The following is a 15,187-nucleotide window of genomic DNA, read 5'->3' on the forward strand; positions in this document are numbered from 1 at the left end:
AATTATTAATCAATACACATTTTGAATGATAATACTTCACAAGTTTTTTGTTGTTTCTTATGCAGAAGTGATATTAATTCAATGTAAATAACATTGAGAAATTAACACATTTTTACATTGATTCAATGATTGTCGAATTGTTAAATAAAAATTGTATAAATAATTGAAATAAAAATGTGGTTAAAAATAAAAAAATTAACTATAAAAAAGGAAATAAATAACAAATGATTACATTTAATTAATAATGTGCATTTGTTTATGAATTCATTTAGTCATTTATTTGTTTTTGTATCCTTACATTTATGTTTTTAATAGGTCTGGTCCACCTTACCTGCGTGGTTTCCCATTCTCGTCTGGAGGTATGACAGTGATGTGGACCTTTTGTGCAGTGCGAAGGAGCCTACTTCTCTCTTCCTGGCTCAGATGTATGAGGACCTGGCCACAGAGACGAACTACACGAGCTCCCAACTGCAGCCCCCCGCTCTCGGCATATCCAAACCGTTTGAGCTCTGTCACAAAGCCTTCTTCGCTCATCATGAAGCCGGGCTGGCCTACTCCATCTCGCAAGGGGGTGATTTCACGTGCCTCACAGCCTCTTGTTACCAGCTAAGGTATTATATACCAGTATAAGTGACATTTTGAAATGGTATATACAATCAAATCCTCAATGGGGTTTTTATAAAATTTCATTTTTAATGTCAAAAAACTCCTGACAACATGCCTTTCTTGCCCCATGTCAGATTTTTCTCACCTCCAATCTTTGGACCACCTCCTTAATATCCTCCACCTGGACATCTGGCACTTTCACAGTCACCACCTCACCCCTCTCATAGAAAATGTCCAGGGAAGGTCCACCCTGATCTCCTGATTCAGTCACTGCCTTCCAGCCAATCACATCACGACAGCTGCAGTTGAAAACTACCCTTCGTGTTGCCCGCTCAATGAGCACCACTGACTCTGCTGACACACCCAGCAAGCAGGGCAGGCTAAGTCCATTACACTTACCACCCTGAATGGCTGTGACAGCCCACACTAAAGCCCCTGCGCTATGAAGCTCTGCCCCTTTAGCGCCCTTCAACTTTTCTTTACGTTTTCCACCCAGGGAAAGCAGGGGGAATTTGGTGGAAGAATCAATGGGAGTGGTGGTGACATAGTTTTCAGCAAGGTCTTTCAGATACTCTTGCCGTGTACGTGTGGCCATAGAGCGGAATTTCTCAGATTTCTCAGCTGCCTTTTCTGCATTAATGGCTTTGGCAAGGATAAAGTCACGGAAGGCAGGAGAACGTGGAAAGTGGGCGCGTTTTGGGAAGAGGGGACCAAAGAGAGGAATGTCCTTGGAACGGGTTACAGCAACTCTGAGAAAAAAAGATTTAAAGACACATTTATTATGTTTTGAGTAATATTTAGGTGCTTGTTTACATTTTTTTTTTTTCGTCTACTTTCTTACCTATAGTAGGTATTGTCTGTGCAAGGCTCATGCACTTGGACAATGATAAAAACATGCTGGAAGTGAGAACGGATGGCTTTTGGGGTAAAAGGCAAGGCGCCTGGCTCTTGGAAGACAATTGTGACTATATCATTTCCTATGTGCCTCTTCCTCAATAACTAAGACAAAAAGACAGGAAAAGTTAAGTTTACAAATCCAAAACAAGAGGAAATCATCTGTTTATTTGACAGTTCACTTCTACAGCCTCCACGGATGATTATCCTTTCTCGATGCGCCAATCCAGCTCATAATATCCATTGCACATTTTCGCCAAAAGTGAATTTTTTTTCCAGATAACTTAAGATACAGCTAAGTTATCTAAGCAGTTGTATATTCAACAAAAATTCTCCAAACTTTGTATCTTTTTTGTAGAATTTTTGTTTGTTAACAAGGCTTTACAAATGTATTTTACTATGACAAGGCTTTACAAATGTATTTTACTAGTGTTCTTTAAAAAAATGCTAGTATGAAAAAACAACAGCTTAAAACATTTATTTATTTTAACATGTACCATTATTTATTGTAATTGTAACAAAATAGACATTTAGGTTTTGAAGTTGGTTTGTTTTGGTTTAAGCCATAATTACTAAAAAATATAGCTAACTAACACAATAAAAACATGATAACATAATAAAAAACATTATTTATATATATACTGTATATATACACAGTGAGGGAAATAAGTATTTGATCCCAGAGCAAATCATATCTTTGTAATTGGTGGAGTAACCCTTGTTGGCAAGCACAGAGGTTGTATATTTACTGTATATAAAAGGAGTCAACCTATTATCGGCCTCACCGATTATCAACGTTGATATTAAGCATTTTTAAATCTGATTTTGAAAACGTACTATTTGGTTCTAATGCAGCCTCCTCTATTGAAACATGTCACTCTCTGGCCTAGAGCAATGCCCGTCCAATGCTGATTTGCTGGAAGTCAAGAGTCTAGCCAATCAACGAGGAAGGCTGAAGAAACTGAAAGGATTGTACTCTCATACTTAAAGCATTTGCTAGCTCGAGCTGCTTTAGTGATCCCAAATCAGTTGACAGAATAGGCACTTGCACATCACAAATCGCGTGCTCTCAAAAGACGTCCTTTAATCAGCGCACTCCCAGGCAATGCATGTGCACACGGGACACAACCGCCTCTCAAACCGTTTTCAACAAAAGTGGCAGAATGAGTTATTTTCGCAACTTATTGTGCATAAACGTTCAGACACGCATGTAAAATGCCGGTCTAGGTGAGTATACACAGCTGGATCTTTTCAGTAAATGTGAACAGCATGTATAAAATACAAGTACAGTTTCTCCCGTCAGCTCATTATGTGATCACATTTTTCACATTCGCAGAGCGCTCTATTTCAAATGAATTTTGCATTGAACTTTCATTCCTTACTGTTTTCCATGGTGGTGTAAACGTATTAACCATGGTTTTTGGGCAACGTTTTTGTCAGAGCCCATGTTATTATGTTACATTTTTCGCAGAGCGCTCTATTTCAAATGAATTTTGCATTGAACTTTCATTCCTTACTGTTTTCCATGGTGGTGTAAACGTATTAACCATGGTTTTTGGGCAACGTTTTTGTCAGAGCCCATGTTATTCTTAATTTTGAACAGACATATCGGTTTAAAATATCAGTTATCGGTTATCTGTAATCAGTGAATTTAACAGTGAAAATACATAGTTTTCATGGAAAAACCAGCCACATGTAAAAAAAATTTATTCCATTAAATTCACAGTGAAATTCAGAAAAGATTTGGGCAACCATTTTATAAACACAATGCATTCTGGGTACCATAGTACAAAACTCATCCATGACTCCAGCATGCATTCAGTAATGAAGCTTCATATTTGATCGTCACAACTGTTGAGACCCATATACTGATTCTTGATGTCTGTCAAAAATCAAAGCTATTTTTATATCATTATTTTACTATTAAAAAACTCTACATTTAGATTGCTGCAAACAAAACTGGATCTCATATTGAACCTCATTTAAAACTTACTAAAAAATGTCTTTAGTTGAAAATCCAGATCACTAAAAAACAGCCAAAAGCATCTGATCACATTTTCTTTCAGCTTTCTTTAAAACATTCAGCGCCAGCATTTTAGAACATTTTCATAAAAATGTGATGGCTCACAGTACATTTTCTGTAAAGAATCGAGTCTCTGCCTTTAAACAAAGAGCTCATTCGTCTATCTACATTTGTTCTTATTTTTCCTTCAAAAATGCATTATTATGATGAAACAGCAAAATAACTTTATTTGTCAAAAAATCTGTCGTGGGTGTAGACCATGTATTTAATTTTTACTATAAATTGACAATTAAAAACAGGATGGTCCAGTAGTTTAATGGCAAAATAATGTTTCTTTTCCTTACATTAAATGTTTTGTGTATCACCACTATGCTGAAGAGTGAAGTCTTTGTTTAAGACAAGGTCAGGCAATAACTAACTGATGTTATGTTGTTGTGTTTAAAAGGGACTTAAATGTAATGTTTTTCACTTTTATGCATGAGGAGAGCTTGAAGTTTTTGCCCTGACGTTTAAACTGCAAAGCTGTTTACATCCTTTTCCCTTATTTTTTATGAAATTTTACTGGCCTCTACAGCTGCTTGTACTTTTCTGTAAAAACTACAGACATTTTTTTACAGTGTACTCACACGTGTGTGTATGTGTTTATACATGTATATCACATATTAAAATATATGATGTTCACTTACCTGCTGTGTATTGTTGGGTGTGTATGGAAGCATGGTGGAGACATGAAACATAATTTCGTAATCCTTGTAGGAAGTATACAGAGAATGTGTACCAGTGGAGTCCGCTGAAAATAAATACATCATTATTCAACTCATTATTAGGCTTTGAAATCTTTTTTTTATCTGCTATTTTGGCATCTACTGTGCACAAACATTACTATACTTGCAAAGTACGAAACGGGCCATTAAAAGGATAGTTTCCTTTGACCATTATGTAATTCCAAACCTGTTTTTTCTGCAGATAACAAAGAAGATATTATAACTACATTGGACCCCATAGACTTCATTTGTATTCAAGAATTGGGGATCCCTCAAAATATCGTAATTTGTTTTCCTCAGAAGAAAGACTTTTCAAAGGTTTGAATGACATGAGGATAAATAGTTCCAGTCAGTTTGATCACAATTTGGAATTAATTTGCAGCCTTGTATAATGTAATCATATTATACATATGCTTATGCACAGATCGGCCTTGATTGCACTGCCAGTGCTCAATGAAACAGTACCAAATCTCTCTCTCTCTCTCTCTCTCTCTCTCTGGTGCTTTTGTTTAAAAGTGGATGGAGTGCTAGAACTAACGAGCTGCAACTTACGAAACTGACAAAAATAACCATAATTTTCCCCCATCTGATAAAGATTTGTACTGTAAACATCAATAACAGCTTTCCCACCAAACAAAGGCATGTGCAAAAGACTTAGACTTTCAACCTCATCAATGAGGAGCCAGAATAAATGTTTTTATTACGCAGTTTTGACATCTTCTGAAGGTCTGACATTGATGTCCAGGTGATCTCTATAATTGCATTGGACCAGAATCACTTTCACACCTTCATGCTAATTAAACCACCGTTATTGTGATCAGTTTGTGCATAAGTTGTGCTCTTAATACATTACCTCAATAGTGTGACTTCTCTTTCGGTATAGACAAGAATGTTTGATAAAGAGCATTAAAAAATGTTTGACTCTTTAGATTTTAGAGTTGGTTTTGTGAAAGTTTGTGTTAGAGTCTTCGACAAAACCAAACACTGATCAGAATAACAGTGTTTTAATTGATTGCGGTGGAAAAGGGATGCTGGTCCAGTGCCATTATAGAAATCACCTGGACGTCAATATCAGAAGTTCAGAAGACTTGATTAAAAGACTTCATTAAAACTTTAATTCTGGCTCTTCAGTGGACTTCTTTTTAACATCAACGATGATGTGGAAAATACGTCTTTTTGATATGCCTTTGTTTGGTAGGTTAACTTGTTTTAAACTTTGCAAATTACCATGGTATAAACGGGATAATCTACAGCTAGCCATGCATTAAAAAGATTTTAATGCACTTCACAGAGGCAAATACGCCAAATCTTTTGATGCACGGCTAGCCGTGGATTATCCCTTAGATATTTGTGTCATGATTTTTGCAATTATTTAAAGTTTCAGCAAAAATGTATGTGTTGTTTCTCACTCTTGGTGTCCAGTTGAGCTCTGTATTTCTCCCAATCTTTCAGTCTCACTCTGTCGCCTACAAGGTCCAGAAACTCGTCAAACGCCGGGCCAGCACTCTCGTTGTTATACATGTCCTCTTCAGTACTCTGTCCTGCTCGGCAGTACATAACCCCTATTTTACGCTGGAAATTTAGCTTTACACATACAAACACACATACACACACATTAACAAGGTTTAAATAACTTAAATGAAAATATTTTTTATACACTGCATTAATATTCATTCATTTACATTCAGGCATTTGGCAGACGCTTTTATCCAAAGCGACTTACATAGCATAATCCTACACATTTATACATAGGTATCTGCAATACCCTGGGCTGGAACCCACAACCTTGCATTGTTAACGCAATGCTCTTAACACTGAGCTACAGGAAAGCTCATAATATTATTCAAACAAGCAAATCATGCAAAATTAAAGCATTTTTATACACTTTAAAACTGTACATATAATATTTAATGTAATGTTTTCGACTATCTAAGTGCTTTTATGTAATTGCACAGGCAATTTTTACTGTGTGAGTTCAAATTTAATGTAGATTCAATTTATAGTAAAGTGTGTGGGAAACTAAACTTTTTTTCTTACAGTTTACAGTTCTGTTTAGGACTATATCTAATAAAATTATTCATACAAGTTCCCCCAGACATCTAGGATCAGCACTGCATTAAATTGTTGTTTTTTCAGCTATTTTGTATGTCTGTGCTACTGTCCAGCTGGTATTTTCACCTGAAAAAGGTGGCCGCAGTACCCAAGTGCCACCTAGTGGCTGTAACCCAAAAGCACCAGAGTTTCAACTGTTGGTATCTATTCCACTCGCCTGTACTATATAGTCTGGCAGAGCAGAACACATTAACCACATTTTGAAACCACAACATAAGCAATTTTGAAACTACACTGTTAGCCCTTACCAGCCAGTTCTACAGTAATATATTGGCAACACTGTTGCCAGCTAGTTACTGTAGGCCTTTCACAACAAAATACTGGTAATTTTGTGCTCTATGCTTTCTTTTAGACATATCATCATTTTGCAAAAAAAACAACTCTAACTGATCACACTAATGGTGACATCTCAACCTAACAAGAGCTTTTGTAGATGTATGACGTACACACTATTCGGCCACAGTGTTGCCAAAATATTACTGTAGAAATGACTGGTAATGGCTAACATGTATATATAAAGATGTATTGAGCATTGATAAATATCCAAGATAAATGAACATTAAACACTTACAAGTAACTCACTTTACTGAAAAACACATAACATAATCAGATTTCGAAATGTACTCTCACAATGCAGTCTGACACAAAACATGCTACGAATTGTTAATCCTTCTCAACCAATTGTGGTGAATTAGCTTCTTTAAATAAAGTACATTGAAATTTTTTTGACAATTTTTTAAATAATAATTATACTGTAGGAACCTAAATATTTCAGTAGAACTTTTTAATCAAATTACGTTTAAACTACTTTTTATTTACTTTGAGCATTTGGGTTTACAGTGAGGCATTGCAAAGCCATTAACAGAAACTGTAGGCAAGGGAGCAAGTGATGCTGCATTGCAGTACATTTTGTAGTGTATATCTTGTAAATTTAAATTTTACAACAGAAATACAGAAACTGTCTAAAGACAAAATCTTGCTCACCCCCTGCTCGTCCAGTTTGAGGAGTGTATCTCTGACTTTAGGGGATGTGGAAGCCAGTCTAAGACAATGAAGGTTAAGATCAGGCAAAATGAATTCTAGCAGTCTCTTGGGTGAAAGGCCACGCGGTGTTGTGTGGCGTGCTGCAGTGGGAACAGACTCCTCCAGAATAGAACCACGCAGTGTCTTCAGCTACAGGCAAAGACAAAACCACACCATCATCAAGAGCAAAAGACATAACTTAAAAGTGTCATTTCCAAAAAATGTAACAGAGGTCTATGTATAACCCTGATAGCAGGAGAGCAGGTGAAAACCATCGAATCAATGTAAAAATTTTGAATTGTCAATGTTAATCCCACTGAATCAATATCACTTTTGCACCCTCAGTTAATTTTGAAAACATTTTGACATGTCAACAAGCCACCATTATTGTGATCAGCATTTGCTTTCTTTGGGCTCTTGACTGTTGAATATCATGAAGTAACTTTTGTTTGCCCACAAAGGTATTAAGTCACTCAGTAAGGTGCAATTTATTACCAGTTGAAAATACAATAGTAACCATTGGCTAACAATGAACTATTTTTTGTTTTAAAGCTTTTATTCATCTTTGTTCGTTTCAATGCAGTTATTCATGTTAGTTCAATCCAACTACTGCAATTTGCTGTATTATGGAATAAATCAGCATTCTATGGTGCAATTGCAACTGGTTCAAAATGCAGCGGCCAGGATTCTAACTGGAAGATTTCAATTTCAGCATATTACTCCCATCTTGACTACACTGCATTGGCTACCTGTCAAACTTGGAGTGGAATATAATATTTTAACATTGGTTTTTAAAGCTAACCACTAGGCCACAGCTGCCATGGTCCTAAGTATTCAGACCCTTTGCTGTGACACTCATATATGTGCTGTCCATTTCTTCTGATCATCCTTGAGATGGTTCTACACCTTCATTTGAGTCCAGCTGTGTTTGATTATACTGATTGTACTTGATTAGGAAAGCCACACACCTGTCCATATAAGACCTTACAGGTCACAGTGCATGTCAGAGCAAATGAGAATCATGAGGTCAAAGGAACTGCCTGAAGAGCTCAGAGACAGAATTGTAGCCAAGCACAGATCTGGCCAAGGTTACAAAAACATTTCTGCTGCACTTAAGGTTCCTAAGAGCACAGTGGCCTCCAAAAACCCTAAATGGAAGACGTTTGGGACGACCAGAACCCTTCCTAGAGCTGGCCGTCAGGCCAAACTGAGCTATCGGGGGGGAAGAGCCTTGGTGAGAGAGGTAAAGAAGAACCCAAAGATCACCGTGGCTGAGCTCCAGAGATGCAGTCGGGAAATGGGAGAAAGTTGTAGAAAGTCAACCATCAGAGCAGCCCTCCACAGTCAGGGCTTTATGGCAGAGTGGCCTGACGGAAGCTTCTCCTAAGTGCAAGACACATGAAAGCCTGCATGGAGTTTGCTAAAAAACACCTGAAGGCCTTCAAGATGGGGAGAAATAATCCAACTTAAATCCAATTGAGCATCTCTGGAGAGACCTGAAAATGGCTGTCCACCAACGTTTACCATCCAACATGACAGAACTGGAGAGGATCTGCAAGGAGGAATGGCAGAGGATCCCCAAATCCAGGTATGAAAAACTTGCATCTTTCCCAAAAAGACTCATGGCTGTATTAGATAAAAGGGTGCTTCTACTAAATACTGAGCAAAGGGTCTGAATACTTAGGACCATGTGATATTTCAGTTTTTCTTTTTTAATAAATCTGCAAAAATGTAAACAATTGTGTGTTCTGTCAATATGGGGTGCTGTGTGTAACAAAATGAACTTAAATGATTTTAGCAAATGGTTTCAATATAACAGAGTGAAAAATTTAAGGGGGTCTGAATACTTTCCGTACCCACTGTATAAGCTTTGTAACAGCCTGACCACCTAAAACTACATGGTTCCTCTAAATAATTAGAGGATAGTTCACAATTGTCTTAAAGAAGAAATCATGGCTGCACTACAGCAGCAAAGAAGGAATGGAGCGCATGTGCTTAGCAGATCTGGGAAATGTAGGATTGCATCTTCTAATTGAATAAAGAATAGTCAACTGTAAGGGGGCAGCCCTAATAAATTAAGAGATGTTTTAAAGACATTTTACATTTGGCAGACGCGTTGACATAGTTCACTCTCCCGCATTTGTGATGATTGACAAACTGGTAAACATAGCGCCATGTTTTTCGGCTAATGCTTTGTTTTGTCTGTCAGTGCTCGATACACTCCCCCAGTGTTCATACAGGTTGCGGAAAGTTTTTTTCGAACATGAAAAATCGTTATGTAACAACTTTTCTTAAGTCTCTTTTTGGACAATTCTCCCGGAAATGCATTGCAAAAAGCAAATACTTGCATTGCATTGTTAGAGATTGCTTTATATGTCCTGATTATGTGTAATCTAAATTATCAACCACATCGTTTTATAACCACAACATAGTCTGACAAAATCACCATACACCTTGGAGACTCAATCGTCTGGAACGTACGCACTCCCTCCAATAAAGGTAAGGTGCGCACTCATTGTTTTCATCTCAAAGGCACTACGCACCGTTTCAATACGGCTACCACCGGTAAGTCAAAACTTTAACCATAGTCTGTGTTCCTCCCACTCAACTATTATAAATCTTACTGCTTCCAAATGTATAGAGACCGTATCTGTCGACCCGATGTGTCGCAACAATCTTTATATCCTTTCTTACTGCAACTCAGAGAACAGAGCATAAATTTAAATCATTTAAAGTGCTTGCGTTGAACATTATTGTTCCAAACAAAAGTAAAAAAAACATTGCTTTCTTTTACATTGGCTACTGTGTATAGACCTCCTGGTCCCTACACTGAAAGAGTTTCCGGACTTCTTATCGGACCTATTGGTTAACGTTGATAAAGTACTAATCAACCCTAACCCTAATTCATTCTTAAAGGGATAGTTCACCCACAAATTAAAATTCTGTCATCATTTATCCTCAAATTCTTCCAAACCTGTGTTAAGTTCTTTGCTAAACAGAGAATATTATTATAAATATTTTGGGGATATTTGGAATAATGTCAGTAACCAAACAGATCATATCCCCCATTTACTGCCATTGTTGGGATAATAAATGCTATAGGAGTCAATGGGGGATTAGATCTGTTGAGTTTCTAATATTCTTCAAAATATCTTCCTTTGTGTTTAGCAGAACAAAGAGATTCCTACAGGTTTGAAACAATCTGAGGATGACAAAATGCCGTTTCAGCATATCAGGCTATATTCATGGCAAGAACCAGTCAATCCATACACATGTCTGTTGTATACACAAGTCGGGGGGACAAGTTGGAAACCTCAAACATCATATCTTCCATGTCTTTAGGCTCTGTGATGAAATCGGAGCACACGGGAGTAAACCCATGCGAGAGGCATTTCGCAGCAACCTGCAATGGACATCCAACTTAGCCCACATCCAAGTGTGATGTCAGAAACCACAAGATGCCACAGCCCCTCAATACAAAAGTATATGAAAATCCTCGCCAATATGGGCGTGGCTTCTGATATCACACTTGGATTTAGGCAGGTTGGATGTCATGTGGGTCGTGTTGTGGACGTCCAGTGCAGAATGCAGCCTAACCATTTGACCCACGCTGACACAGGAAGAACATGCAAACTCCACACAGAATTGCTTCCTATCCCAGCCGGACCAACCAGGGACCTTCTTGCTGGAAGCAACAGTGCTATCCACGGAGCCACTGTGCCCCAGATTCATGAATGAGTTTTATCCTATGTTATATACTATGCATTGTGGCATGAAGCTTTGTTTTGTTCTTTGTCATCATCTGTTGATTCTTGATGTCTAATGGATTTGGCAGTTTATACATTGTTTTGAAAATCATGTGCTCTGTTAGTTGTCCATAATATCGCTTTAATACACTGACACATTTATAACAAAACAAACTCAAAAATAATTTAGAAAACTTTGGTGAGTTTTAACCATAATTTACCACAACAAATGTGTTCTAAGGCTCATGGGTGGCCTAAGAATACTTGCAGTAGAACACAAGGTCAAAACCAAAGTGAAAACTTTTAAAATGATGGTTTGTTGAAATGCCATCATTTTCTCAAGCAACATTGCTTCATTGGCAAAGTTCTTCTGCATTTAGTGTGTGTCAGTTTGTTCTGTTACTTCATGAAATGATAGACACAAATCGACGATGGTGATCACTGTGTGGAGTCCTGGCTGTGCATACAAAAACTCACTGAATTATTACAAATAATGGCTAAAGGAATATTTGGAAACGTAAACTATATTTCATACTGACACACTACAGCAAAATATGTATAACTGGTTTCTAACTGTTTTGTAAGTTTCCTCATTTAAGACTTTTGCACAGTACAATAGTAGATAAGTTATATTTATGATACATTATAATTTAAAATATTTTTAATTTGTATTATGTGAAAATATGAAAAGGTTTGAAAATGGTGCTTTGTGTGTAGGAAAGGCATTTACTTCTGTGGTCCTGAAAATGATTCTGTAGTTGTACTGGGACCCACTGGATCCCTCTCTTTCTTCTCTGCGAAAACTGACAGCCACTGGCCCCAAACGCTCATCCACGCCAAAGAAATTTTGATGGTCTATAGTGTAAAAAGAGGAACAAAATTTGATAAAATACGGAACAATGATTATACAATTGCCACTTCCTCATTTCTGTTACTAAAAAGAACAAGTGTGCATACCTGGCAAAGTGCAATACATTTAGGTTTGGTTTCTTGGTCTGAGTCTCTTGAATCTGTATCAATCGATGCTTGATGTTTCTTATGTTTCTATGGGTTTGGAACTTAACATAAAAAGGTGGCCATATAAAAATGCTGTGTATGCAAAAGCAGGCTTTATAAGTGGTTAGTAAAAAGTGAATAGTAGTAGTGTTTGTGAAGTTATTTAGAGATTGAATTTAGAGATTTATCTGTTGTTTGCAGTTCGTGTCCATAAGCCAGTCAACAATTTGAATTCACAGTGATGTCACCCTGGGCTTTCAGATGATGAGTTCAAAATGTAATGCACAGCAGACTCACCGTGTCCTGTAATATTATTATTGTAGTGAGCCTAGAGGTCATTTAACGTCACCATTATGTTGATCAGTGTTTGCTTCAGATGGGTTCTTGACTCTGCAGTGTTTTCCATTTAATAATTACAGTGTAAGGGCAAACCACAGTATCATAAAAATATTTTGTCTACTTCTCAAAACAACATCATCATTGTGTTGTCTGTTTCCCGTAATGTTTTTTTGTTGTGGCTTGCCATGCTATCTACACTGGATGCCACGAATATAATTTTTATTTTACAATTTAAAACGACTTATTTATTATAGAGTTGCAAGAGCCTCTCTCTCATGTTGCGTATAGCATCTCGACACCGCCTCTTTCACATGACAGTGAACAGTGTTTTCAATATGCGTTGCCTGGGACTTGCCTTTCTGCGTAAATGTCAACTGTCACGTATGTTATAACAAGAGAAGACGGCTGATCAAGTTTATCATGACTTAACGAAAGGTAAGGAGAGTTTCCTCCACACCCTTTCTATGTGTGCTGTCTGTGTGCAAGCTCTCGGCCTTCCTATAGTGCGTTGGTGCGCGTGCGTGCGTGTTATGTAGTTTTAACTCTGTGTAACAACAACAACAGTGTATTCTCTCATATTTCTGAATTTGCACCGCTATACGCAATCTACAATAAAACTATCACTCTCATTTATAAAGCGCTCATAACACAACAACACATTGATGAGAATAGCAAACGCAGTAAAGGATATGCGTTGCATGAGACAAACAAGTAATATAGCCAAAATCACCTCCAATATCTGCTCTTCAATGTATATATACTGTATGGTGATTTTGTCAGATGATGTCGTCTTTATAAATCAGGATTTTAGCAGCGGTTAAAGTACCAGCTGGTTGGATTAAACATGAGGTATTATTGGGTTGTGCTGAGGCAATATTTTAGAGTCTACTAATTTTATCTATGTCAACAAAACAGATAATATGTGAAAAAAGCATTCAGTTAAAATACAATATAATGTGACGGATCAGAAAGTAGAAGCGAAACAGATTTCAAGTGCCAACATAAGACCGGACGCACGTGATGAATTCACAAATATGCTAATTAGTGTGTGTCGTCATGTGCGCAACAGTCTCCTGTGTGAAACACTGCTCTGGCTGCTGTAGCTGTGTGTTTACTGTTTACATTTGTTAGATTCAGTAATGCCAAAAGAGTTTCTGATGGTAGTATAAACACGGGTTAAAGTTGATGAGAACTGTTCTCTGCTGTCAATAATGTGTGAAAATAGAGAGTGAGATCAAGCTGTTTAAATGTAATCAGATATTCAAGTCTTCTAAATTAATTATGCACATAAAAATAGCAAAAAATTTCAAGCATACAAAAACTAAGGTTTGAAGAGTGCAGCTAAAGCAGCAGTCTCCAACCTTTTTAAACCATGGACCGGTTTTGTTTTTAAAATATTCACACGGACCGGCTGGTGGGGATGGAGGGAAGTACAATGAACATAATTATCCATTACTGTGAATAAATAACTACTTATTACGTACTTATTTATTATTAATTTACTTTCCATTTAATCATCAAACTGCGCATTTATTGTCGGCTGCCTATTTACGTTTTTATTTATTAATTAAAAGTTGTTTTATGTTCGCCGGTTACCGCCTCCTTCCTTCCTTTTATTGAACTGTGTTACAGTCGTCAAACTTCGCTGTCATTTCAACTTCATACAACTTAATAAACAAAGACAATTTATTTTAAATTAATTATTTTACATCAACTTTATATAACTTAATCAATAAAGCCATTTACAAACTCACCATAAATCAATTAATGGGAGCCTTGGGCTTGTTTTCCCGCTACATTAGGGTTGGGGACCTCTGAGCTAAAGTAAAAACTGATCACCATAATGGTAACTAAATCAAATCACATTGAGCTCACGTATTACTCACACTGACACTTCCTTGTTTCTTTCCTTGAATTTCCCTTACAGTAACAACCCAGTCATTTGATAATCAATTGTAAATGAAAAAATTGCTGCTTATCTTTAAAAGAAGAAGCACATTAAAACCTTTACTGAAATTAACCAGCACCTTTTTGCACTTACACATTGAGCGGGGCGGTTTGCGTGATGTTTGGTCCAGAGAGGCGTCTGCAGGGTGGGGGTTTTAGAGCAGTGCTTTCATGCTAGTGGCCCTTGATTTTGGCCTCAAAGCTAGAAGCCCGAGGCTACTGGCCCGGCTTAAAGAAAGCCCTGGCTTGACAGTCAAAAACCAGCATGGCAAGCTGTGCTTTCCTGTAGCTCAGTGTTAAGAGCATTGTGTTCACAACGCAAGGTTGTCGGATCGATCCCAGGGGATTGTAGCTTTTTTGGATAGCTTTTTTATTTTTTACCAAATACAAAAAATGTAAATGTTATGGCCAAGAAAACTAAACTGCAATTAGATCAGCTGGCATGATGATATATTGTGTTTGTTCAGCTAAGACATCAAGAATGTCTGTATGAATTTCAGCAATAGAATCAGTAAAAGAAAGCTTCCTGTTTCAATGCATGCTGGGTAACATCATAGTACAAAACACATTCATGATTCCCAGTATGTATTGCAGATGATTTATTTTTAGTATTTAAAAAGATTATCATCATTATGGAGGTTTGTAAGATGAGTGTTGAAGTCAGTCAAATTAATGATGCTTTCCGCGTTCCGTGTGATTGGCTGTTTGCCGCACATGTCACACTTTCAGGTGCACGC

The 15,187-nt window shown here is 37.2% G+C and overlaps 1 protein-coding gene across 8 annotated transcripts in view; it reads right to left on the bottom strand.

Annotated features, from left to right (window-relative positions):
- Window positions 1-15,187, bottom strand: part of sipa1 (signal-induced proliferation-associated 1) — a 65,110-nt gene that overhangs the window by 36,495 nt on the left and 13,428 nt on the right. For 7 of the 8 annotated variants that reach the window (XM_079464045.1, XM_079464043.1, XM_079464042.1 and 4 more), the window contains 7 exons: window positions 11,899-12,023; window positions 7,384-7,572; window positions 5,697-5,871; window positions 4,210-4,313; window positions 1,448-1,605; window positions 752-1,355; window positions 332-606 (listed from right to left, as the gene is read on the bottom strand). In XM_079464045.1, coding sequence (XP_079320171.1) covers window positions 332-606; window positions 752-1,355; window positions 1,448-1,605; window positions 4,210-4,313; window positions 5,697-5,871; window positions 7,384-7,572; window positions 11,899-12,023 — 1,630 coding nt within the window. Of the gene's footprint in view, window positions 1-331; window positions 607-751; window positions 1,356-1,447; window positions 1,606-4,209; window positions 4,314-5,696; window positions 5,872-7,383; window positions 7,573-11,898; window positions 12,024-12,125; window positions 12,232-15,187 lie in introns of those variants that run through there. The other variant, XM_079464049.1, reaches the window with a different exon arrangement.

The sequence above is a fragment of the Barbatula barbatula genome (genome assembly GCF_947034865.1).
Source record: "Barbatula barbatula genome assembly, chromosome: 1".
NCBI lineage: Eukaryota > Metazoa > Chordata > Actinopteri > Cypriniformes > Nemacheilidae > Barbatula > Barbatula barbatula.